At 38.3% G+C, this 27,339-nt stretch overlaps 1 protein-coding gene across 3 annotated transcripts in view; it reads right to left on the reverse strand.

Annotated features, from left to right (window-relative positions):
• Window positions 1-27,339, reverse strand: part of LOC131233918 (D-2-hydroxyglutarate dehydrogenase, mitochondrial) — a 64,258-nt gene that overhangs the window by 29,539 nt on the left and 7,380 nt on the right. For all 3 annotated transcript variants that reach the window (XM_058230776.1, XM_058230775.1, XM_058230777.1), the window contains exons 2-6: window positions 20,239-20,612; window positions 10,064-10,165; window positions 9,501-9,548; window positions 7,455-7,525; window positions 3,626-3,744 (exon numbers count right to left, since the gene is read on the reverse strand). In XM_058230776.1, the coding sequence (XP_058086759.1) occupies window positions 3,626-3,744; window positions 7,455-7,525; window positions 9,501-9,548; window positions 10,064-10,165; window positions 20,239-20,612 (714 nt within the window). The remainder of the gene's footprint in view (window positions 1-3,625; window positions 3,745-7,454; window positions 7,526-9,500; window positions 9,549-10,063; window positions 10,166-20,238; window positions 20,613-27,339) is intronic.

A 27,339-nucleotide genomic window follows, 5' to 3' on the forward strand; every position in this document is an offset into this window, starting at 1 on the left:
TTATTTTTATTGACAAAGTTGTTCAACAAGATTGTAATTTTGAAGAAAATGCTAGATGAATGGAGTAGAAGTACTGTGGTACCTATTTATAAGAATAAAGGAGACATATAGACTATACTAACTATCGTGTAATTAAAATTATGAACAGTGTTGTAAATAGCACATAGCGTATTGTGCAGCGTTCAGCCCCTGTAGTATATAGCATAAGCTACACGATTACTTCTATTTTTTAATTAAAAAAGAGGAAAAATATGATAAATAGTCAGAATAAATGTAAAATGCAAAAGTCACAAACTCACAAATCACAATAGATGACAAATAATATACTAACATATAAGCATTTAACTATAGAAAACAATGGACAGCCATAACATAGAAAATTGTATCAACCCTGTTGGACTGAGTGATGGGCTACACCTTAAAAACAATGGTCAACTACTGAGCCACCTAAGAAAATCAAGCCTATCCGACCATCATGTAGCCCACGCCACAGAAAACAATGCACAACCACCAGAACACCTCCATACAAATTTTTTTTTTTTTAAAATTTTTTTAAAGAAAAAAAAAATAAGAAGAAGAAGAAGAAGAAGAAGAAGAAAAAACAACATTAGATAGCATGCCACACACAAACAATGCATAACAACCGATTAAAACACGCTATAACAAACTCCTAAAACTATAAAAAAAAAAAATGAAAAAAAAAAAGAACAAAAAAATTACATAGCAACCCCTATCCTACAACATTGCATAGCAACCGGCCTCTTAATACAAAAAAAAAAAAAAGAAAAGAAAAAAAAAGAAAAGGAAAAAAAAAAAAAGAAAAAAGAAGAAGAAGAAGAAGAAGAAGAATAAGAAAAGAAAGAAAAGAAAATCCGAAAAGAAAGCATAAATCTTCATCTTCGTAGCCGTAGGGATGTGTTTGATTGATCGGCCAAAATCTTCTCTTCAATGGCTGTGGACTAAGAGAATCGAGAGAATGGCTTTTGGGAACCAGAGGGGTGCAGTGTGAGTTTTATACCATTTACAACAATACTTATGAGTTATGACCCATACTATGGAACTTTGGGAGAGTGCTTAAGTAAAGACTAAGACATGAGATGAGTATATAAGAAAATCAATTTGGTTTCATGCCTAGGAGGCCTACCACTGAAGCTACTTGCCCACATAGACAATTGAGGGAGAAATATGGAGAGGTGAAACTAGAAAGGATCTCCACATGGCATTTATTGACTTAAGAAAGCTTATGATAGGGTTTGTGGAGAGTTAATCTGTTGGGTGTAGGGAAATGAGTATCAAGAGGATATATTGACATGATTAAGGATATGTATAAGGGAGTCATAACAAATGTGAGGCCCACTCGTGGAGAATTAAGAGTTTCCAATTAATTTAGGCTTGCACCAAGGGTCGGTTTGAGTCCGTACCTTTCTGCATTAGTTACGGACGAGTTAACAAGGCATTTGCAGGAAGAGATCTCATGGATTCTCTCAAAGGGACGATCAAACCCTTTGGCACGGGAAGAGTGTTTTTCGCTGCAACAATAGGATTTTGAAAACCTTCTTTCAAAAGCACTTGTTTTATAAAGTGGAGCATGTGTTGTGAGTCTTACACCATTTAGAACTATTAAGACTCTCCAACTGTACACTTTCAAGCCCACATACAGATGGTTAAGTTCGTCCAATGGGTGGGATTATAGAGATGTGCCCCATCCACAACAGGGCTACAATTTGGATGGTCCAAATTAGTCTACTGCGGTTTCACGTGTCACGCGGATGGGTCACCACCATTTCCAAACACATTTTGAACTAACAATAGGGGGAAAAAAAAAAACAGTTTTGCATGTAGTGTATGTTGCGTATGCTACACACTACGCTACTGGTAGCGTACCTAGACCAGTGTTTTCAGTAGCTAAAATGCTATGTAGCATACACATGCAACATACCTCCCTCATAACTTGAACAATTCAGATCATCATACAGGGTGGAATCATTTTCTGCATGAATCAGCATTCTTGGCACCAATTCAGATGGTAATGTTGAAGCCACCTGCCCTCTTGGCTCTTACATCGACCAAAAAAATAATAATAATAAAACTAACTGCATTAATTTTTTTAAGTATCAAATCATAAAGTGATTAAATATTATCCCATGCATGAATGCTAATTTAGTACCAAAAATGATATTCTTCAGCCTAATAGTTACTTGAGTTCTAAATTCCTGGCATGAGGATTAAGCCCTAAAGTAGGGATTTATTTTCTCTGTCCAAAAAGTCTAAAAATATAATACTTCAGGAAAGAAATCTGGACAACTTGACAGACCACTAGGAACACTCATAACTGCCAAATATGTTACCGTTGAGTTACCAAGGTGAATATCAACATCAAGGACCAGACAAGTGGCACACACAAAAATCCTACAAATACTAGGTGCAAACAATGTTTTAAATATCGTTATCGCATAATGTATCGCACACTTGGGATACGGATACATATCAGTTATCACATGGGATATATCTGTTCTATAGCATAATGTACCGTTGTTGTTGGGAAACATGGGAACATTGGGAAATTGGTTGAATTTTTCAATGGAACTTCAAAGATTGTTGAAAAAGACATCAATACACACTTAGAAATCAAAACATTACAAAAAAGAAAAAAGAAAAAGGGTGCATGTAATAGGGGTTTCCTTTGCATGGGTTCCTAATATATGCGCTTTTCAACTGAATTGATGAAAGTATATTCAAAGTCTATTCATATAATTTATAAATGTAAGAAGACATGTATGGAAACACAAGCAATACATTTAAAAGCAAAAGAAGAATCCTAGATCAGGTTACATGTTGAATTTTGTGTTTAGATACAAAGATTGCAACTGATTTGCGAGAAATTGAGAAACTTTGATTTTTCTCAATTTTCCGCAACTTGACCCACCTCCCCTAAATCTCAAAATCGAAGTTTCAAATCTATGATTTTTCATGGAAAATATGAAGAATCATAGATTTGTAACCATTTGACACTGGTTTAACGTGATTTACAACAAAAACATGGATCAGAAATCGAAAATGCTCACTGGATCGAATAGGTGAGATATATCGGCACTACCTGTGCATTCATATTGCACAGGTGGGATACAAGATATATCGTGGGATATATCTGCTGATACCGTCAATATTTAAAACACTGGGTGCAAAAGGTATTATGCAACCATCTAACAATATTTATCTTTGTTCAATATGTAGCGGAAGTGGAGTTTGATTATATTCTGACAATTGTCTAGTGTTAGAAATAGCATTATCTAGCAATTGTGATTTGTGAGTTCAATTACATAATGATCTTAGCATGGCAATACATTGACGTTGTGAAAAAATCTTCAAAATAAAAAAGGAAATTAAAACATTGATATCTTGTAATGAGTTTATCCATGTAAAACATGAAGCGTCTATTCATCATTTAGCCACTTGTAGGGTCTCATTGAGTAACCTGTTCAAGATCGCGGATAACTGATGATTCTTAGACTGAAAGTCCGTTATATGCTTCAAGGCAGTAAATTAAATACAACAATTCAATTAGTAGTAGGCATGTTTATTTTCACAACAAAGGATTGATGGGTTGGTAATGACAAATCCTCACCAAGGATGGTCCCATGAAGTGATCCATAACGTACAAAACGCAAACCACCAGCATTGGTTGAGACATTTCCACCAATTTGACAGCTTCCTTTTGCACCCAAGTCAAGTGGCATTATAAATCTGAATAGAGAAATAATATATTTGGACATAGCACATAGTAAATGAAGCCATCAAGAAGGGAATGGGGCAGTATCTATGTTTTGATATTTCAAAGTGACAAGGACATCACTCCTTTGGAATATTATACAAATACTAAGTGAATGTATTATTGTTTTATATAATATATATAAAAAAAACAAAAAAAAAAAAAGGAAAGAAAAACAACAGGAGATGGAATTCAATTAATCACACAGGTCCCGAAGATTCATTTCCATTGATTTTATCCATCTTAGAATAAAGACATCTCTATGTAGACAGAAATTATTTCAAGAAAGAAGATAAGACTTTCAAGAATAGTAAGTTATGACACGAGAAATGAATGGAATGATTTGGATATCAGCAAAACAACAGATTTCTATTTTATTTTTTTTCAAAAAAAATATTATAAGATATGCACAAACATATATAGAGATGCAAATAAACATGAAACAATTTCATTGCAAAGATACTATCACAGAGAGGTTTGCAGATCCTGATTTTTTTTTTTTCTTTGAAGAGTTTACTCTTCTTACATGATAAAACAAGGTTTAATTTGCATAAATGCCACTTTGAAAATCCAGTAAACTCAACTGTTGAAGCTAATCCGCCAATTTTTATCTCAAACTGACCGCAATTAATTGGGATAAGGCTTAGATGAGGATGATTATACTCCATTGGTCTAAATTAAACTGATACTGAAATTTCAAGAGTACAAATTATGAAATTCTCAACCATGTCAAGGTCCCACATGAAAATAATGCCCCCTGTCATCCCTTTCACCCGAAGGAAGTCCTAAGAAAATTTCTCTAACCCTTTAGATCAGCAAGTTCTGCATCCACAACCCTCTACCATTTTGATTATTGTAGGTAAAATATGTCAATTTTCCTTCTACTTCCTCTGTCCTTCCTAAAACTAGTGCTTCCTTGAAATAACCTTCCCTACTAAACAGTTCCCTTCCCAGCCCTTTTGGTTCTTTCCCTCTACTTCTAGGTCCAACACTCTTCCTATCACAGTTTACATAAGAAACCAGATATAAAAACTGTCTTCCATTTTCCTATCTCACGCTCAACTTTCTTGCCATCCTCTTTATCATTTTCCCAGTTTCTTGAAATGGTCCTTCGCAAATCGCATCAATCATCCTCCTCCCTTGTTTGGGAAGCAATGTTGAAATTTTAATTCCAAAAGTTAACAAAATAGAACATGATATACCTTGGGTTTTACATCAATTTGATTTATCATCCTATGGGAACTAATAAGGATTAGAACTTTTAACCAGTGATTGACATATTGATAGCATCGGCCAATATCGATTTGATTTATAATCATATGGAAAGTAATAAGGGTTGGAACTTTTACCCAGTGCTACGATATACAAGAGGAATTATGGAATTCCCCTATATCGCACAAAATATCGTAATGTATCGCTGATATGTTGCAATATATCGATACATTGTGAAATTTTGCCCAAAAGCCTTCATAAAATTCCCCCGAATCATTGACACAAGCAATCATGGCGATATATATCAGCAATACATTCCCCATCGAAAGAAAATTTGCACAAACCACCCACAAAAAAATTAAAAAAATAATAAATCCATTTGAATATGTTTATATACTTGTATTGTATGATCTGTGAATTTATCTGAACTCATTTGGATATAATTGCATCACTTTTGTCAGACGATGCATAGTTTACGACCGTATACAAAGGAAACTTGTTGTGCACACCTGTGTTTTGTGATTTTTCTGAGTTCTAAGTGTGTTTTAATCATGTCTGTTTCAACATATCCTAACTGAAAACTTTCATCATTTCCCAATGTTTCCTTCAAACAGCGATACATTTGCCGAAAATTGCGATACGTCCCATGTGATACCAATATGTTTCCGTATCCCAAGGGTGCGATACGTGCATCGATGCTGATATTTAAATCACTGCTATTACCACAGATTTCTCTAAGAACAAATAATATATTATTTGAAGAAGGCTATGATAAGACCATTGCAGATCTTAAGGTTTCACCTCCACTCACGAACTGTCTTGTTGTTTAGGCTTTTTGAAGGTGCAAGAAAAAGACCTGGAGTAAAACTTGTTGGAAATGTGATCCTGTGGAGAATTTATAGACGTAACTCCAAACCTCTAGCACTCAAACAAGGAAACTTGGTGAACATCACCTTACGCTCCTGGAGATCCAGCTGGGGAAGCCCCATATACCATCCAATCCCATCACACCTTCAATAAGGCCAGGACAAGTCATCCCTTATAGGCCATGCAGATTTCTAGTGGGACGAGAAATTCAATGTCTCATATTGCAAGAAATATAACTACTAACTAGATTTTCTTAATTTCTATTTGTATTGAACTATTAAATGGACCTAACCAGTTTTTAGCGAATGAACTAAACATGTGAAAGTTGGTTGACAGTTTGTTCATGAGAAACTTGTTCAAGGCGTTATCCCCAGATGTCAACTAATCAGCAAGCAACTAACCTCTTCAATGGAACTGTCAGATCTACCTGATGACAGGTACTTGTTGGAGAACTCTCTCATTGACATGATATAGGGTGAGTGGCAGTCCTTTTCAAACCTAAGGTTCTCATGTACTTGCACATGCTTTTGTGCTGGTGTCGATGTGATGCATCATTTCTACTGGATACTCCTAGGACACCTGTAGGATGTGGTTCAACCAAAATTTTGTTTTGTAAGACTTCTATTTTCAAACTCTTACTAATTTCCTTATATAATGGCCATATAAAGATAAGGCAATGTTGTAAAGTGTCTTACTATAGAAAGCCTTGTAGATACAAATAGCTTTGTTAAATTTACCATGCTGGAGAGCCTAAAAGCAATACTTCGCTTTAAAAAACTACCAAGTTATAGCAAGAGTGAAATGTTGAAACAAAAACTACAAAGTATGAATACATACTATGAATGGGATAATCATAACATTTGTCCAGAATTTTGAGACAACAGTTCCTCGTACCACGCCCATTTCACTATCTGTATCTCAACATCCTAATTACTACTTGTGACATATTTTCATTGGTTGCACAGTTAGGTGTATTTTTATCTTTTGAGTTGAATGAATGCCTAATAAGAACATAGAACTTTCTCCGAAGCTCTTCTTCCTTAGATAACACACTAACCCCATTTCTTACTCCATATAATCATCATCAAAAAAACATAGTCCCAGACTCCCCCCTATTTGGGTCAGCTTTTTCTCATGATTTCCTGGAAAAAGTTTCACAACCAGCTGCCCGCCTAACATCAACCTTAAGGTGCAGTTCAATTCTTTCTCCATATAAACCACATTTATTGCTTTTTAACATACAGCAAAAACAATTAAAAAATTACCACTCATATTTCATAACAAGAACAATAGAACCAAGAAACCATTATGGGTCTAACACTAAATTTCGCCTAATACGGCATAAAATCTGTAGAATTTTTTACAGTTGCTTCAAACAATGCCATTCTAATCACAAATTATTGATCCAACTTCGGTGTAAAAGGTTAAAATCAACCAGAAGAGATGGGTTATTCATCTTAGGCACCATTTACTCCCATGCAAGAACCATGAAATAAATTGAAACATTATAACTGAAGCTAATGACTGTTTTCATCCAACAAATCGTTGTTAACTTTCACTATTGAAAAATTTAAGGCCAAAAATTATAAATATAGCAGGCACTTACCCTTGGTTAGCCAAGAAAGAACCCAAATTCTCCAATATGCATCCAGCTTCACATACAAGTATACCACTGACCTGAAAAACATTACAAAACAAACTTTGAGAGAATAGTTCATCTATTAAGGGTTCTATTCCATCAGTATGGTTTTCTAATGAAGTAATTTATAAAGTAACCAGTATGGCTTGACTCACATTTATTTAGTTATTATAAGATATTTTTTAATTTTCCCCTATTCTGTAGGTACTTCCTGTGCATTTTCAGAAAGGGAGTTATTGAATCATATAAAAAGGTTTTTGAAAGAAATCATTCACCTACTTATCTCCTAATTGACTTAGGTAAAGTCAATTAGGTGTTCTTTCAAAGGGTTAAGAACAGATTATATACAAAGTCCAGATTAAGTAGAAGCTTTAGGGTTTTACTCTTCTCAACTGTAAGTTATAAATATGAATATTATAAATAAAAACAAAGAAGAGGTTATCTTTTCCTGAGGGAGAGATTCCCCAAAGTTAAAGTGATTTGTCAAATATGCCGAGTGTGATGCTCAATACGCATGGATTTGATGCTATGCCTATGCGAGGTATGATGCTTCATATCCAATTAGTGTGGTTCTGATAAAATTGGGAGGTCTGATGCTATCCATATGTGAGTAAAATCTAAACCTGCAAATTAGTTGCTCCTTTGTTATCGAAATCGGTACATTATACTTGATCACTTTCTTGAAGGCCACTTGTATGCTCATCACGACCCCACATGGATTGGACATGCATCAGGAAGACCCCCACCTTGGGATGATGCATGTGGGCTGCTTAGGTGATCATTTTAGTCATAGGATTTCTATTTCGTGTCAATCCAACTATTGGATCTTATCAATCAGGCTATCGGGCCACTAGATCTTTTAGATTTGGGCCCCTTGGACTTTGATCTTGTTTTCTTTATGTTTTTTGTTATTTTTAGGAGTTATTTGATTGTTGAGATTGATGATATATGTTTTAGTTTTCTTATTTTGAATAATGGGCAACTTTACTTAAGTGAGTGGCATTGTTGTAATTATGCTGAATTTTAATTCCAAATTTTTTAATTATAAAACTACGAGAGTGGAGTTCCAACCCTAGTGGAGAATTGAGAAGAAAAAAAAAGAGAGGAGCTCTCTTATGTGAAGGAATTTTCCTAATTGTTTTCTAGGGTTTAAAAATAAAAATAAAAAAAAAAAAAAAAAACCTCCCTTCCAATTGAATTGTGGAAAGGTACAAACTTGTTTGGTGGTGGATTCCCCAAGGTATTCTTCTTCTTCTTCTATTGTCTTCCTCTTTTCCTTCCCATTACAACCTTCTAAACCCTATCTCTTCAATTTCCTATTTTCCCCAATTTCTAAAAACCCTAATTCCAAGATCCTCAATTCCCATGATCCCTAATTTTCCTAATTTCATATTTTCCTCTTTCCTAACCCTAATCATAAAACCTACAAATCTGTCCGGGTGTGGAACATGCCTATGCTAAATTGGAAGTTTTATCCTTCCATCGGTCCTAGTTTTAATTTATTTATGTGATTTCTTAGCATGCGGACATGTAATTTAGGTTAAATCAGATTTTATTTCTTATTGTCTACTCTTAATTAATCGGTAGGTTAGCATCTTTTGTTAATTGAATTACTTTATGGACTCTTTCATAATCTCTACGTTGCATGCTAGCATTAAATCATGTGTCCTGCATCAAAAGAAAGAAAGTGATTAATGTTGGTAACACTAATAAAAAGAAGAAGCACTGGTTCCTGAACAATATAAATACCGTAGCATTGAGGTATGGATGGACAGAACAAAGATAAGCATGCATTTCCTCCCGGCATTTTCTTTAATAATTCCCAATCAATAGCCAAGTGTACAATACTCATCAAACATACAGTTAAAACTGCCTTAAATATCAACTGAAAAAACAATGGTTCAAATATAACTGACAAGACTTGAAAGCAATACAGTTGGAACAAAAATTTTATATGAAGATACGTCAGGTGAATGGATGAGAGATTAATAAACCCAGAAGTAAAATGTCTACCTTGTCAAAAGAAATAGTGTTGTTCATGGAACCAACATTGACGATCACCTGCAAAAATATTTATGAAGGATGATTGTCACATATGAAAGAAATCCAATCAGAAAGTCATATTCAGTAGTATCTGCATTGTGAGTAATGGTGTCCTTTTGCATGCCTACATAAATATGCACATGCATTCAGGATGATGTCTAAAACATCTACAAGAATATGCAAGTGCAAGTCAAACAACCATCACTCAGTTTGACGAGACTAGAATCGCTTCTACAACAAAGGTGAACAGATACATGCACCAAGGATGCAACTTTTTTGTTACATGCATAATATTGCAAAATAAATCCATATAGAAACAAAAGAGGGGATAAAAATCCTATCAAATTTCAAAGAAATTCTAGGTTCGAAAATAAGAATGTAACGAGTTCTAATGGTAGGACCATATGGTCACAGTGTCACACGTATAAAGGTCCCACGTGACAGTAGAATGGATCCAACTTGCCAACAGTAACTTATGATGCAACCATACAGGTTTCTACAAAATCTATTCATCAAAAGTTCAAACATATTACCTCATCAAAAACGGGCACACTCCCACCAACAAGACCAGTATTACCACCTTGCGGAACAACAGCCAATCGTCTGGAATTACAATATTTAAGAATCAGAGATACCTGTAAAATAGTGTATTTGTAATAAGCAGATAAATTTCCGTAGATATAGTTGCTCAATGCATTATTTTTCTTCACAATCTCGAAGGGCATCATTGGCAAAAAAGCATGAACCTAACAAAACTATTTGCATGACATTTCTAGTCTTCATAGCGAGAAAAACACTGCCTGTTGACGGTGATTTATTAGGCATCATTGGAATGTCAGGAACAGAATGCTGGCATCTTAGAATAACCAGTAAGAAGCAGGAGCTTTCAAAAAAAAAAAAAGCCTTCAAATAGAAATACAGGACTAAAAGTTTTCTTTGATATGTCAGAATGAAAGAAAGTACATTTTTTCTTATAGGTAATCTGTTAACACCATAACATTTAGAATGAAAAATATCCACAAAGGAAATGTTAGGAATTTGCCGTTTTCCATGGAGTTTGGGTTTACCACCAAATTCTAGCTGTCAGGGCTTCTTCCTATACATATCTAACACTCTTGATGATCAGAGGAGCATGGAGAAACACAATCCACATTAAGTGGGCTAGTGTTTAATGTGGTTTCCCACTTCTTTTGCCTCAAGTAGTGGTTGAGAAACGAATTTGAAGGTCCCATTCTTATCTAAACCACAGTTCAGCAGCAGCACATCGGGTCATCCTTGGGAATAGTTAACACCCGAACACCAAACATATGCTAACCTTTTCAATTGTATCATACATGCTCAAGATGTTAAACAACCATTCACTCCAAAAGCTTAAGCTCTCAGAGTGTGGTGTATCAATGTATATCAAGGGACTTTTATCACTTCAATACCCCCGCACGTGCGGGGTGGGAACTCCACACGGGAACATACTGGCAAGGGTGGAGGGACACTCACACCATAAATAGGTCGGGCTTGATTTCCCGGTCCCGGAGCCGAACCTGATTTTCTTGGTCCCCTGTGGGAGAATAATATTTTAGAGAGGCATATTTTTGCTGCTCTCGAGATTCGAACATAGGATCTTCCGCTTTGATACCATGTTAAACAACCATTCACTCCAAAAGCTCAAGCTCTTCATTTCCTCATGACTTTAAGATATTTCAAACTATGCGCGAGAGTGCACAAGTTCGACAGTTTCTTATGAAGCTGCGTCTGGAATTTGAGCATTGTCGGGCTGCTCTCTTGAACCGTAGCCCTACTCCTTCATTGAATTCGGTTATTAATGATTTATTGGCTGAGGAACAACGACTGAAAGTTCTCTCTCTTCCTTCCTCAACTCTGGGATCATTTGATATGGTGCTTGCTGTGTCCACCACTACACCAACACGTGGTTCCACTTCTTTGACTTGTCGCGGCTGCAACAAGGTGGGTCATGTTGTCGCTCAATGCAAAGAATAGTGCGCTTATTGTCGACGAACTGGTCATGGTATTCGGGACTGTCATACACGTGCCTATGCATCTTCTTTCGGCCGTGGACGTGGTGGTCATGGTCGTGCTCTTTCTGCTACTGCTGCCACTATTTCTTCCAAGCCGTCTGTTAGTGATTCTGCATCTACCGTTTCTGCTTAAGGTCTTTCATCTCTGTTGACTCCTGCGATACTCCAGCAAATCATTCAGGCCCTTTCTACGGCCGGTATGTCAGGTATATCCCCATCTTCTACATGGTTCTTCGATTCGGGTGCTTCCAATCATATGACCGGTGTTGTATCTTATCTTCGTGACATTCGTCCCTACACCGACAATCAAGCTACTTCTACTGCGGATGGCACTAGACTACCTATTCAGTCTGTTGGATCATTGATTTTCCTTCCTTCTGCTTATCGCTAGTTCACCCTTCGTGATGTGTTTCATGTCCCTAACCTCTCCTCCAATTTAATTTCAGTTGGTCAACTCACATCCAATAACTGCTTAGTCATATTTCTTCCTAACTGTTGTTTTGTGCATGATCTGGCAATGGAGAAAGTACTTGGGATGGGTAGGCGGCATGGTTGTCTGTATGTGCTGGACTTTAATCCATCTGTCACTCCGGCTCGTTGTTTCTTTTCTCCATCTTCATCAGATATTTGTTCGGCAAATAAATTGTGGAAACTGTGGCACTTTCGTCTAGGTCATCCATATTCCGATCGGTTACTTCAGTTAATTTCTTCTAGCATGTTAGGGAATATTTCTCTTAATAAAAATGATTTGGATTATTCTTGTTCTTCCTGTTGTCTTTAAAAAAGTAAGTGTATTCCCTTTTCTCTAAGTACTACAAAATCATCGTTTATGTTTGAACTTGTGCATACGGATGTCTGGGGTCCATCACCAATTATGTCTCTCTCTAGGTTAGGATACTATGTTACGTTCATTGATAATTTCATACATTACACTTGGATTTACTTTCTGCAATCGAAGTCACAGGTTTTTGAAAAATTCAAGTTATTTCACTCTATAGTGGAGACTCAATTTCGGGTTCTAATTCAAACTCTCTGCTCTGACTTAGGGGGGAATATCTCTCAACCGATTTCCGTACATTTCTTCAAGGTCATGGGATTATTCATCAAACCACTTATTTTGATACTCCACAACAAAACGGGGTGGCTGAACAAAAAAATCGTCATATTGTTGAAACTGCCAACACCCTGATGACAGCTATGAGTGTTCCTCGTTCTTTCTGGGCGAAAGCAATGTTACATTTAGTCTACTTGATTAACCAGATGCCAACCAAAGTTCTGAACAATAAATCTCCCTACTTTGTTCTCACCGGCTTACCTCCTGCATATTCCACATTTCGTGTTTTTAGTTGTATCTGTTATGTTCACCTGGCTTCACGTGAACGTAACAAACTATCTCCAAAATCGGTCAAATGTATGTACTTGGGATTTGGGGAAACTCAGAAGGGTTTTCGATGTTATGATCATGTTTCTCATTGTGTTCAGGTTTCACGACATGTTGTTTTTCTTGAACACATTGCCTTTCATTCATCTCTTCCTCCTCCGCACACTCCAAACTCTCCTAGTCTAACCGCCTTTCCTGAAATTCCGTACGCCTCAAGTACTCTCCCTCGTCCGTTGCAGGTTTACTCAGGTCGACCACATACAGATCCACCACCTATTACTCAACCCGAACCTACCTCGATACGTCGTTCCGCTCGTGAACATCGAGCGCCTGATCGCTTGATATGCTCTGTCTGCCATGAATGCTACTCTGGATACTGTTTCTATTCCTACTTCATACTCTCATGAGTGCCATGAATGCCACTCATGATTGTTGGAAGAAGGCTATAGCAAAAGAACTTGCGACATTGGATGATAATCATATGTGGGACATTGTTACTCGACCCGCCGATCAACAGCTAATTGGTAGCAAATGGATTTATTCTGTCAAGCTCAAGTCTGATGGATCATTGGATAGATACAAGGCTCGACTTGTCGCTCAAGGATACAAACAGGAATACGGAATTGACTATGATAAGACATTCGCTCCCGTGGCCAAGATGAAAACTGTTCGTACTCTTCTGGCTATATCTTCTATTCGCTCATGGCCACTCGCTCAGATGGATGTGAAAAATGCCTTTCTTCATGGAGACCTCCAAGAAACCGTATATTTGAAACCTCCTCCTGGCTCTTTAATCCCTGACAATAAGGTATGTCGCCTAAAGAAAGCCCTGTATGGCCTCAAACAGGCACCTCGGGCATGGCTCCAATGCTTTCATGATGTTGTTATGGGTGCCGGCTTTACTCAAAGTGGTCATGACCCATCCTTATTTTTGCGCACCATTGCTCACGGAATTGTCATTGTTCCGGTCTATGTTGACAACCTCCTCCTGACTAGTAGCGATGATACTGGCATTTCGGCTTAAAAGGAAGTTCTGCAATCATCCTTCAAGATGAAAGACCTCAGCCATCTAACATACTTTCTTGGACTTAAATTTTCACGTTCCAACCGTGGGATCCTAGTCAACCAACGTAAATATACCAAGGATCTTCTCGCCTTGGCATCATTGACGGATCAGAAGGCAGTTCAGACTCCCTTAGAACTTAACATTCACTATAGCCGTGACGATGGTGATCTACTTGTACAGCCCGACTTATACCGACGTTTAGTTGAGAGTCTAGTTTACTTAACTATGACTCACCCTGATATTGCCTACGCTGTCCAAGTCGTCAGTCAGTTTATTTCTGCTCTTCGGACTCTTCATATGACTGCGGTGTTGCGCATCCTACGGTACTTTCGTGGAACTCTAGATCGATCCCTGTTCTTCTCCTCCACGGTGACTTTGGACCTTCATGCTTATTCAGATACTGATTGGGCCGATTGCGCTCTCACGCGAAGATCTAGCACTGGCTAGTGTGTTTTTCTCAGCACTTCTCTCATCTCTTGGAAGTATAAGAAGCAGGCCACTATTTTCAAATCGAGCACAAAAGCCGAATATCATGCGATGTCCGCTGCATGTAGTAAGCTCGTCTAGTTACATGGACTTCTTTCAGACTTGGGCATTCCTCTACAGAATTCTACTCCACTCATGTCGATAATCTCAATGCCATTCAGATTGTCTCTAACCCGGTTTTTCATGAACAGATGAAGCATATTGAAGTTGACTATCACTTTATCCGCGAGAAATTTCAATCTGGGCTCATTTCTCTTTCACATGTTGCATCCCATGATCAGATTGCTGACATTCTCACCAAGTCCCTCACTTCTGCACGTTACTCTTTTCTAGTTGGCAAACTATTACTTGTCGATGACCAGCATTAGTTTGAGGGGGCATATACCTTGTATAACTAGTACACCTTGTATAGTTTGTTTCCATAGGTAGGATTCTGAGTTTATTATTTTTCTTGTATGGATGGTTGTAATCTCTATATATTCAACCCCATTGGGTTGTCTCAAATATAGAAAACCTTTTGGCTTCACTGTTTTCAGGATCTGGATCTGGCGCAATAGCAACAGGACTGAGATCAGTGGAGGTAGTGCCAGTGACGAGGGGGTGGCCGGATTTGGATCAGTAGGGCTCTGATAGCATGAAAACAGTGAAGCCAAAAGGTTTTCTGTATTTGAGACAACCCAATGGGGTTAAATATATGGAGATTACAACCATCTATACAAGGAAAACAATAAACTCAGAATCCTCTACTATGGAAACAAACCATACAAGGTATACTAGTTATACAAGGTATGTGAGCTGTCTAACACAAGAAGCAACCAAAATCCTTCAGCTATGACCTGCAAACAAGACCCATAGTAATGCAGACCATGATCCTAGCATCTCAAATCCTGACCTTGATCAGAGCAACTTCCTCAATGTGAAATGAAAAGACTTTGATTATGTCGCCACTTGGACATTTGAGTGCAAGAATAAGAATTCATGGAGACAGTCTTTTTGAGCAAGAAAGAGATTAAAATACCACTGCACATTGATATGGGATAAAAATATATAGAGGCCAGAGGGATGTATGGGATGAAAAGTATAGAGGGATAAAAAGGTGTAACATGCATGTGGAGTAACTAGGTCAACCAATCCCAACTTCAAACCAAAGAGTGGAATAACGGTATTGGTCAGCAAATCAGCCAGGCCCAAAAACAATATGATAAGGGGCTTATCCGTCCTGTATCGGCTGAAATTTTTTGTGGCGATATGTATATGATATGATACGACCGATGAAGTCGTATTGAAACCATTTTTTAACATGCTTCCCAATTCCCACAGAAAGTGTTATTCCAAGGCCTTGGGAAATGTGCCAGAAACCATCTTCATATATGGAGACTAATGTGCCCATTTATATAGAGATAATCTCTCAAAGATGCACATCAGCATTAAGATCACATTTATATACCAAAAGGCAACATAAGATTGATTGAACAACGAATTTAAATATGCTTACCAATGTATTAAAAGTCTCCTCAACAATTCCTCAAGCTAAAGCTTACATATTCAAAGTCAACAGCCTCTCCAAGATAAAGCAGTTGCAATAAGTGCGTGTGAACACTGGTGATTTGAAGACAAAAAAGCATAGGGTATCTGAATAATTCCATAAAATACCCTCAACGTCAAAGTCATATGTTTTGTCCAGAAAGAGGAAAACTATTACTATCAATAAAATACTAGTGAAGGAGAACCAAGTTCTTATGAACATCGGAGATGATCTTCATGAGCCCAAGAAATTTCCAAGGAGATAGTAGAGTTGAATACAGTAGTAAGGCACCAAGAAGGATAAAGAACAGCCACAGAACTTTAGTCTCTCCCCTGATCAAACTCTTTCACAGAACAATAGAATTAAAGGGGAAAAGAAAAAGTACAAATCAAGCATCCAATGAGGGTCACATGGTATGGTCACTGAGAAATGATTTAGCAAAATTGATTATTTTGCATAAGATGGCATCATCTTTTTTTTTTTTTAATGACGTCAAGGTGTCCCTGCCCCATTTTGAGGCGAGACTATTCCCTACAGATGCACACAATCACTCACAAACCACGTGCATCAGGTAATCCTGGGGAGGGGAATCGAACTCGCGTATGTGGAGAGCACACCCACAGCGCTTGCCGTTCACCCAAATCCCGTGCAAGTTGCATGAGATGGCATCATCATACAGGCTTTCCAACTGATCCACGTCTAAAACGAGTACAACTTATGCCTTGTATTCCCTTTCTTTACTAAATCGATATATTCAGTTGAATAGATAGGATTGAAGACAGACAAATAGATGGAAACAATAGGGAATCAAATATCTAAGAACACAAAACATGGGCTCATCTAATTAGACATACACGCACACATACACATATATCGAACAGCTCAGATTCAGAAAAGTTCCCTTAATAAGTGATCTAGTAGACACAAAATATGGTGTTTATCCAACTAAACAAGTAAAAATACATGAGCATGCATGCATGCACAAAAGCCAGCACGCAAGCACTCACACATGTACACACATAATATAGGGGAATGCTAACATTCCACCTTCATGGGGACATCAGCATTGTCTGCAATGCTTTTAGTTGACACATGGGATGGCAAATCATTGATCCAGACCATCCATTCAGATGCCAATAGGCAGACCAGTGTGCAAAAATAATACCCATTGGATGATCCTAACCTTTTTTTTTTAGCCTTTTTGTTATAATCATCCATTTTTTATGAGCAATAGGTCTGATTGTTACCATCATGGAATGAAAGTTCTTACGAATCATAAGTTGCCAATGGTTGGGACTACGAATAGATGTTTCAAGACGATGATTTGACCAATTTAGTTTTCTGTCCCATCATCATTGCCCACTTATCATGCTATTGATCAGATGGTAAGGATCATCTAATCCTCAGGATTTTTGCACCAAGGTCTGCAGCTTGTGGTATGAACTAAGGATAGTCTGGATCAATTGGCAGTACCACATGTCAAAGAAAAGCCTTGCGGTATGTTACTAACTTCACTCTAAAGGTGGGGACCTTTAGCATTTCCCATGCGCGTGCGTGCATGTATGTGTGTGCCCACACAAAGACACACACACATGAAGCCGAGTTCCTTATTTGAAACAAACAGAACTTCCCGGTCATGCACTGAATTTGTACATGAGGGGCCCAAGGTTTGTCCAGCCACTAATCTGATGGACACCATCATGGATGGACCGTGGCCAAAAGATCTCCTCAATTGGCCAGCTCTAACCTTTCCAATGTTTGCATGCAATTGCATGGTTAAGAAGACATGCACCAACAATCCACATTCAATAGAGAAAAGACCTCAGCTTCGATGGTTAGGATCCTCCTATTTGTGAGACTTTTTGGGCACAGTCCATCCACAATGGGGCCATTTGATCAATGGCTTGGATAAACCAACAAAGTGCAGCACATATACAAACTTGCTGCACAACAGGAAAGTTCCCTGTTCGCAACACACAGGAAACTCTGCCTATTTATTTATTTATACTCGTGCATATATGCAATGTATGTATGTTTTTTTTTAAAGGATGTATGTGCTGAGAAGATAATTTCTGGAAAATGAAAGCTTAGATGAATTATAGCAATTGATGGAGAATATGCAATGAAATTATAACTAGGGACATAAACAAAAACTACTATAACCAATGACCAATGTTGTCAAATGGCATAAGCAATTGCATGTGACCCAAGGGGGCAGTGCGCATATGCGATCGCATAGCCTCCAAAACTTTTTTGGTTAAATTAAATTTAACAAAAAAAAAAAAAAAGGAAAATTGGAAGAAAAAAAAAATGTAAAAAATACTACGAGCGTAGGGGATTTTTTTATAGTTTTCTTACAAATTTCATTAAAATTTTGTTATATTTATTACATCTATTAGACTATTAGACTATAACAAGTCAACTAACAGGTACTTAAATGAATGCATATGCTCAAAAATATGATTAAAAAACAACATAGAAATTTTATTGATGAGGTTTTGAACAAGGTAAGAGAGTCAAGAGAGAGTGAGAGGAGACAGAGAGTAGGAGTATTAAGTATAAGAGAGAACGAGAGTGAGTAAGACAGTAATAGAGTTAATTTAGTTAAGAGGAATGAGAATATTAAATTGAGAGAGAGAGAGAGAGAGAGAGAGAGAGAGTCAGCGAGTTAAGAGAGAATGAGAGTATTAGAGTAACGGAGAGTAAGAGACTTAAGAGAGATTGAGAGTATTAGAGAGAGAGAGATAGGAGGCAAAACAGCAGAGAAGAAAATGAAGCCACAAAAAAAAAAAAAAAAAAAGGTCTTCTAACCGTTGGGACATGATGCATTATGAAGCCCAAAAAAAAATATCTTTTGACCGTTGGGACATAATGCATAATTGCATAATTGCGACTAAAGCGGTTGCCATGGTGTGCCGTAACGGCTGTTACAGGGCCATAAAGGCCATTACATAAAGGTAACATGGCAACCATTACACTTTACAGGGTCGTAATGGCCGTTATGGAAAAAATGACCTGTAATGGCCGTTACAGCTCCCATAACGGCCTGTTACGCCCCCCATAAAGGTTGTAATGGCGCTGTAAAGGTCCATTACCGGGGCCGATACAGGTTTTTCGGGTTTTTTTTTGCAACACAAAAAGACATTGTAGCCTGTATCGTAAAGGCGGTGGTGGCTGTTACGGCCACCGTTATTGTTATGGAATACCTTGGCAGTCGCACATGGCTTTCTGTGACCACATAACCCAATGGTACAAAAATATTGGCACATGCGGTCCCTGGTCTCCAAATGGCATATGTGATCGCATAATTGCTTATGCAATTGCATATGACAATACTAACTATAACTAAGGTACCTTCACTTGAACTAGAAAAATGCCCACCCTTGCCCAATGTAGTTTCTTTTGAGCTGTCCTCAGAACCATTTGCCTTTCAGTAAGCAAAAAATAAAAAAGAATCCACGACTCTGAACACTACATTACCAAATTCTATTTGAAGCGTTATCACCAATTGAAACATCTCCCAACATGTTGTTTTTGTTAAAAATTACAAGTATAAACAGCATACGAACTTGATATGGTGTCGGACTAAAAACTTTATACGATATCAAACCACATTTTACACCATGATTAAGCAAAGCTGTTAGACTTTGCTATAGCTTATTAATGAAAATTCTTGGCTCAACTACAGTTTCTTTGTGGCAACTGAGGGCATTAAGTCCAGTGAAGGATGCATAGGCAAGAGAGTAATTTTTAGGTCAAAATATAATAAAACAATTGTAAAATCAGAAGACACTGTTTTGTTTGTGAAATAGCATCTGGATCACATGGTGCAAGGCTTTGCGTGTGGTTAGAGCACTATTCTTCTTCAAAATGGTATATGCTATTTTGGAATGCACAATGTAGCAGACAAAGGTTCGCCCAAAAAAAAAAAATCAACAGTTTTTGTCGGGGTTTCATCTGGACTTGATATCTACTCTTGCCTTCAAAGAGGGCGCTCACTAACCAACAGGACTCTAGAGCTGGATGCAGCCAGAAGTTTAACTTCAACGTGAAAAAACCAAAGTCCTTTATCATATGCAATCATAAAACAGACCGGGAATCCTAATAAATTGTGGAATAAAAGAAGCCAAAGTTTCCAGATGGAACTTAAGAATTAAAAGAGAACATTACGGGACAAGTAGACAACCATAGTAAAGGAAAAAAAAAAATATTTTTACTTGCTCAGTGCTCCTAGGCTGGAGCAACAGCTGGCTCGAGCCTCTGTATTTCCTCATCCAATCTGTATTTGCAGTTGACAATGTATCTGGGTCCTGAATGACATTTTTCTCTCCCAATATCTCCTTAAAATAGAAAATGTCGTCAGGAGTTAATGTTGAGAAGGATGGGTTCCTCTGAATTTTTGTGGCCTCTGAACCAAAAGATCTGTAATGAATTCTGTAGGTTCCATCTGGTCTCATTGCTAGAGAAGATTGAAGGATGTTGTGGTGATCTCTTAATAAGAAGCAGCATAGCTGAGTATACTTCTTTTGATGAAGTTCTAGGGACGACTTGGTCGATGGACCACAGCTGTTTCCAAATTTATAAATTGAACCTGTAGATGTTGTATGAAATAAGTCAACAAAATCAAAAGAAAATGCCTGGCTATGTTCTCTCTTCTTGTACTTCTCTTTTGAAAGGAAACAATAGACTTGCAGGACAGATATAATAATCAGATTCTAGTTCAGGACTTTCATTAACATATTCTGGTACATCTCTTGCTAGGAAAAACAATGAGGTGAAAGATTAGGTTCATTCCAAATCATAGGTATCCGTAAAGGAGAGAGGATCCACTGTATCTGAGTTACATATCAAGCATGCAATACCTGTATACAGTATGCACAATACACGCATACAAGATCTGAACATTTCATCTTCTGGGCCCTACAATGGATGGGGCAACCCTGAAAATAATACTGGTTGGGTTGATCGTGGCTACCGATAGGACTTCTAAGTTCAAAGAATTACAAATGGGCAGTCAGAAAAAAAAAAAGTCCAACCAACACCCAATCTTAGATGGGAAAAAAAATCCTCAACTTGATAGTCAGGAACACCTAAATGCTGTATTCTTTTTTATGTATGGTCCATCCACAGCAAAACACACTAGATGAACAGCCAGGATCTTGTACATGTCAGCAACATGTCTGTATATTGAATGCTTGATAACTAACTTCAATATTAGCACTTAGTATAGGATGCTTCTCTACTTAAAAACGGAAGGCAGGAAAAAGGTGTTTTCCTTTTTTGTATGCATGAGAAACTGAAACAAGCAAGAATAAGGCTCAAAGGGAAGACCTACAACTCTCTAATTCATCCTTTTAGAGGCCCTTAGTAATGGATTTGTTTTATAAGTAAGCTGGGCTCATACCAGAGACCTCAACGTTAAAACATGTGTTATCTATAATCTTTATACTTGTCCTTCTGGGGAGCCATAATAGTAGAGTAACCTCACAACATATAATCAAGAGGAGCTCATCGAATGATTCTAAGCCTTCGGAATTATCTGCATTGTCAATGAAGTATCATCTAGAATCAGTAAGATTATCAAATGATTCCAAATAGATGTAGCGTCTAGGTTGAACATTTTATTTGGTCGTGAAATGAGAGAATCTGACAGGGCAGCTTATACAATAGCCAATAAGGTTGTGTTGAGATTCACCTAGGCTTCTTTGACTCTTTCAGGATGTAATATTTTTCTTTCACACTTGGATGAATTTTCTGTTCAGATAACTGTTGATCTTACAGACAGCATGCATGTGGACATGGCGTACATGTAAGAGATCACAGTCACCTAATCAGATGATCCCCAATGGATGTGAAATAGTACAGCATTCCAGAGTCTTGGACAATCCTAACCACGGGATTTGAGAAAGAAGATGGACATGTTGGGAAAATCCAGCAGTAAGGATTACTCGACCAGCCAAAATGAATCCCTTGTATATCAAACAGGTGTTCCTGGTTCTTGTTCCACTAAAGTACACATACAATCAAATACACCAATTTGCATCAAGTGAGATAAAGGAGTAAAAGCCTGACACCCATAGGTTTTTTCTTTTTCATTTATTTATCAATGGAAATGAAATTTCCATAAGCACATATTAGTGTATTATAAAAGGAGTTCATCACATCCAATAGAAAATTGCAATGTTGCATGTGATTGAAACAAAAGATAGAATATACACGACATATGCCAAGATGTTAAGGGGAACGACCCATCACCTTGGCTTTAGGTAAGGGGCATTTTCCAAGGGCAAAAATGTATTTTCACTTATGTCTCCAAGTCAAGGCATGTTATAAAAGCTAGAAGATGTTCATTTCTCTTTGGAGCCCAGAGGGGTTTTCCCTTGCACAAGCAAGATGGAGAAGAGAGCGGGAGAGAGGGTTTCTCTCAAGGGGAGTGTTCTTCAAGGTATTTATCTCATGGATCTAAAGGTGGAACGAAACGGTGAGATGGTTTTCCCAAAGGTTCTCATGGTGTCTAAGAAGAGGTGAGGGATGTTTATGTTTGTTCATTGTATGAGAGCAATGCTTCTCGTGTATCTTGAACTCTCCTTGTTTTCTAGTGTAATGATCTGTCAATGCTTCCTCATGGATGTAGCCACAATGTGACAGACCATGTATATGTTGTCTCTTTCTTTACTCATTTTCATGTATGCCCAAATCTATGATGATTAATATTTCACTTCTTTTTTTTTTTCGCACGGTCGCCTACACACACGGTCGAAGCGCTTCCTCAAGTGGGAGCTCGGCATTGTTCCAAGTGTCGGATATTATCTATATTATCGGTAGTATCACCAATATTATCGGTATTGCTAGCTCGATGATACTGATAACATTGGTTGTATAAAAAATTCCGGGTATCGGCAATATATCATCGATATATCGCTAAGTATCATCAATGTATCGATATCACCAATATTTTCGACTGTGTTAAATTCCAAGTGTTGCTTGTGTCGCCAATGCATGCGCGATATTTCAATAATATCACCAACGTATTGCTAATATATTGATATGGCCAAAAATATGCTTATTAAAAAAAAAAAAAATCCATTTTAATTTTTTTTATATCAGTGCATGGTTGTATGTGAAATGTTTGTATGTGTATATCATATATGTATGCATGAATGGATGGATGGATCATGAATGTATGCATGTATGCATGGATGGATTGATGGTTGGATGGTTAGATGGATGGATGGATGTATATATGTGTGTATGTGTGTATGCATGCATAAATGGATGGATCATGCATGTGTGTGTATATGTACGTGTCATTATATCTATGTATACATATATGGATGGTTGGATGGATCATACAAGTGTGTTTGTATGTATATAAGTGCATGCATGGTGGATGGTTGAATAGATGGATGTATTGATGCACCACTTTCCCCATGTTTCCTCGATGTTTCCTTAAGTCAACGATACAAACTTTTAGGCCCCCATTAAAGGGAAACTTATTATTTAATTCGTAAATATGCAAATATATGTCTTCTTTGCTGTTATTTGATTCTTAAATGTGCAAATGTATTTAGCATCCCCTAAAGTTCATTGAAAAATTCCACCATTTTCCCCGTGTTTTCCCAATGTTTCCCTAAGTGTTACAAGCTTTTAGGCCCCCATTAAAGAGAAACTTATTATCTGTACACCCTTTTTTTTTTTTTTTTTTGCAATTATTTGATTCCTGAATATGCAAATATGTGAATTTTAGCCTCCTGAAGTTTCACTGAGAAATTCCACCATTTTCCCCATGTTTCCCTCAATCAACAATACATTTCTGGGTATCGGTGATAATATCGGTTATATCGATACATGTTTTCATATCCCCTAACAGTGATAGATGTAACAATACTGATACTATGCACACTAGAGCTCGGTTCATTTCCCAGGTTGGTGGTGATGGTGAGGTCCCTATTTTTGCTACTATAAATGGTATTAGAGCTTTATGGTGGTGTGTATGGTTTTGATCTTGTTTGTTTTTCGATTGGAAGAACAAGGGTGAAGATGTTGGTTAAAAGTTTCAAGTGGAGTTGTAAATGGTGAAAATTGATGATTCAAGATGTAAGAACTCAATGGATTTATTGAGCTCTTGATCCCCTTCTAAGGAAGAGGTGTTTCTATTGGCTTTTCTCAGGCTTTTATAAGAATGGATAACAGGTGTCGATAAGGTTTTCAAAGTTTTGCCTGCGACGATATAGTCATGGAAAGGGGATTCTCTTATGGCGGGCTAGTCATGGAAAGGAGTAGACCTACAAGGTGTTCAATCAAAGCGAATGGTCTGGGCTTTGAGGTTAAGAGTGAGAAGCGTCGGGGATTCATGAGGCATACATGACACCTCAAGAGTATGTTCAAGAGGCAGATCGAGAGGCAACATAAAACCATTGGCAATAGGGAACAAGGGAAGGTCAAACGCAACGTGTGAGAGAGAAGGTGACGAGGAGAAAGGAGCAGTTGCAAAGGGTTAAGGGAGGAGGGGTGGATCGACTAAGAGTGGTGCAAGGGCTGCAAGAAGAAGCAAAAGGTGTGGGCAGAGTTGGGTTAAAAGTGGAGAATGGTAGGTCGTTGTGGAGGGTGGGGTTTGCCATTAGAGATGGGGTTGAGGAGAAAGGGGAAGGGATCGGGTTCAAAAGCCATTTAAGGGGAAGGGGTGAGGACAATGATAGAGAGGAGGAGAAGAGGACTCAGGATGGGAATTTTAGTATTGACGTGAGGGTAGAGGAAGAGGAAGAGAAATGGGCCGAGGTTAGGAGGGAGAGGATATGATGAGGTCATCACTTAAAAAAAAAAAAAAAAAAAAAGGAAAGGTGGGATCCCACCTGATATATATTGATAAGAGAGAATGTACATCTTGTGGATTCGGGCAAGCCCCACAGGAGGACAGGCCGCACCTATCATATGAAGAAAGCATATTAAAGGAAGAAGATAGCAGGAGTTAAAATTGGCCACAAAAAACTGCTAACAAGCTAAAGTCCCCCAGCCAAAGCAGAGAAAAAACACTTAAGATGAGGGCAAAACGCCAGGCCGAATGAGAAGGCTAAGGCGAGCTGCCCAAAAAACCAATCGACGCGCAGAGCTGAAAACTGGTAAAGGCCATCCCCAGCGCAAAACCGAAGGAGGCCGCTGAAGAATTGCAAGTTAGCCGACCCCCATCTTGGGTCTGGAATGCCTGAATTGACCAATGCTAGCTTTGTCAAGGAGCGGGAAGCCTCTAATGAGCCTAGGGAGGTCTCTCAGCGCAAGGAAAAGCCTATTCGGGGTACCAATACTAGCAAATTTGGCAAGACCATCAGCCACAGAGTTGCTCTCCTTGAGCGTGTGGGAGAAGCGGATGTTAAGGGGCTGGATGACTCCCAAATAGTACCAGATGTTCCAACTGTGGGAATGGTTGGGATTGACCACTGCATCAAAGACCACACGAGAATCAGTTTCCAAACCCAATGATCGCCAGATGTACTTTCCCTGAACAGAAGATATGTCGAAGACTGAGGATATCACTTCACGTACACCTTTGCGTACGTATCAGAGGAAGAGGCGGGCCGCACCGATTTCTTTGTGGCTAGGCGAGTACCCATGATCATGTTGAAGACCCCACACTGGGAAGATGCACATGAGTTGCTTTAGGGAGTGATTTGGACTGTCAAATTCGAGGGACATGACGATCAGGCCTTTAGATCGCATGGATCACATGATCGGGCCATTGATCGTGGATCGTTTTCATCATTATTGGATATTTTTATCTTTTAGGTTTTAGTTCATGATTTATTTATGTTTTGGACACCTTATGAGTGATTTTATTTGATATTTCATTAGACTAGGATTATTTTGGTCAAAATCCTTGAGACAGAGTTTAAATTGTAATTTCGAAAAGTTATTGAGGCTATAAAAGAGGGGGAACGTGTGATCTCTCATTATTTTGATTTTGAGAGAGAGAGAGAGAGAGAGAGAGAGAGAGAGAGAGAGAGAGCTCCTTGTTTTCTTCTTCCATCTTCATGTGATGTGAGGGTGACTTACATGTGAATTTGAGGGAATATCGGTGCGAAGCTTATCTTCATCAACGGAAGTGTGAAGCTTCCTTCTATCCCCCACACTCTCATCTCTTCATCAACAAGCAAGGTATTCTTCCATGTTCTCCGATTTTCATTCTCCTTCATCCCAAGCCATCAACATCCTCCCGATCTTCATCCCTTATATATCCTAATGCTAAACCTAGAAATCCCAAATCTTCCTATTTCCCCAAATTACCAAACCTTAGTTCTTCACAACCTTCAATTGAACTCAAATCCCTACATTCCCTCTATCCAAAACCCTAATTCTCTTATCCTAAACCCCTTAAACCCTTACCCAATCTACCCCATTATCCCTAATTCCAAGTGTGTACCCAATTTCCCTAAACCCTAATTTCACCCTAGGTAGTATTAGATCTTCCCTTTTGGAAATAGGCTTACCCTATGCTATTTTGATGTCCCTACATCCATTGGATCCTGGTTTCCCTTATTTAATGGTCTTGTAGGATGATGCTTGGTAACCTACGCTTGAATCATGCATGATCTCCTTTTGGAACTTTGGTATTTGTGATGATGGTAACAAGTTTTGTGATTTTTATTAATCAATTTAATTTTGTTGGTTGATCTCACACAATATTTGAGTTCATGCATCGGTCCTACACTAGGATGGTACTGACAGGGAGAAATAGGAGTGGGGGAAGCAAGTCTTCTTAGAACTCCCAACTATATTCATCAAGAACTTCCCAAGAGGGGTGATCACAGATGCACTTCTTCAGGGAGTTTGGTAAGATCGGGAAAGAGAAGCAGGTGTTTATCCCTCGATTGAAGGGCTCTTCGCAAGGCTTCGCGTTTGTGAGAATGGAGAGGGAGGAGGAGAAAAGGACAATGATCGCAGCTTTGAACAAAAGCTAGTTCGAGGAAAGACGTCATAAGGTATAGAAAGCAACAAACGGGTTGAAGGTTATGAATCAGGCTGGCCCTCAACAAGCAAAGGGGTGAAAGAAGAGCAACATGGGAGAAGAGAGGAAGGTCATTGGGGCCGATTAGGAAACCAAAGGAGAGGAGACTGCTCAGGGACGAACCAGATCTTTTAGTGATGTTGTGGCTTTAAAAGCCTCGAGTCGGGCAACCGGAAAGGGGGAAAGCTGCCAAGGATCAAGAAGTAAGATGTGTATGAAGGGACACAGAGGTTGTTGGTCCGGTGGTGAATGTCCATCCAATGGATCTCGAGAATGCTCAGCTGACATTCCAACGGTGCTTGGTGGCTCAATGCCAAAG

The sequence above is a fragment of the Magnolia sinica genome, chromosome 18 (assembly GCF_029962835.1).
Source record: "Magnolia sinica isolate HGM2019 chromosome 18, MsV1, whole genome shotgun sequence".
Taxonomy (NCBI): domain Eukaryota; kingdom Viridiplantae; phylum Streptophyta; class Magnoliopsida; order Magnoliales; family Magnoliaceae; genus Magnolia; species Magnolia sinica.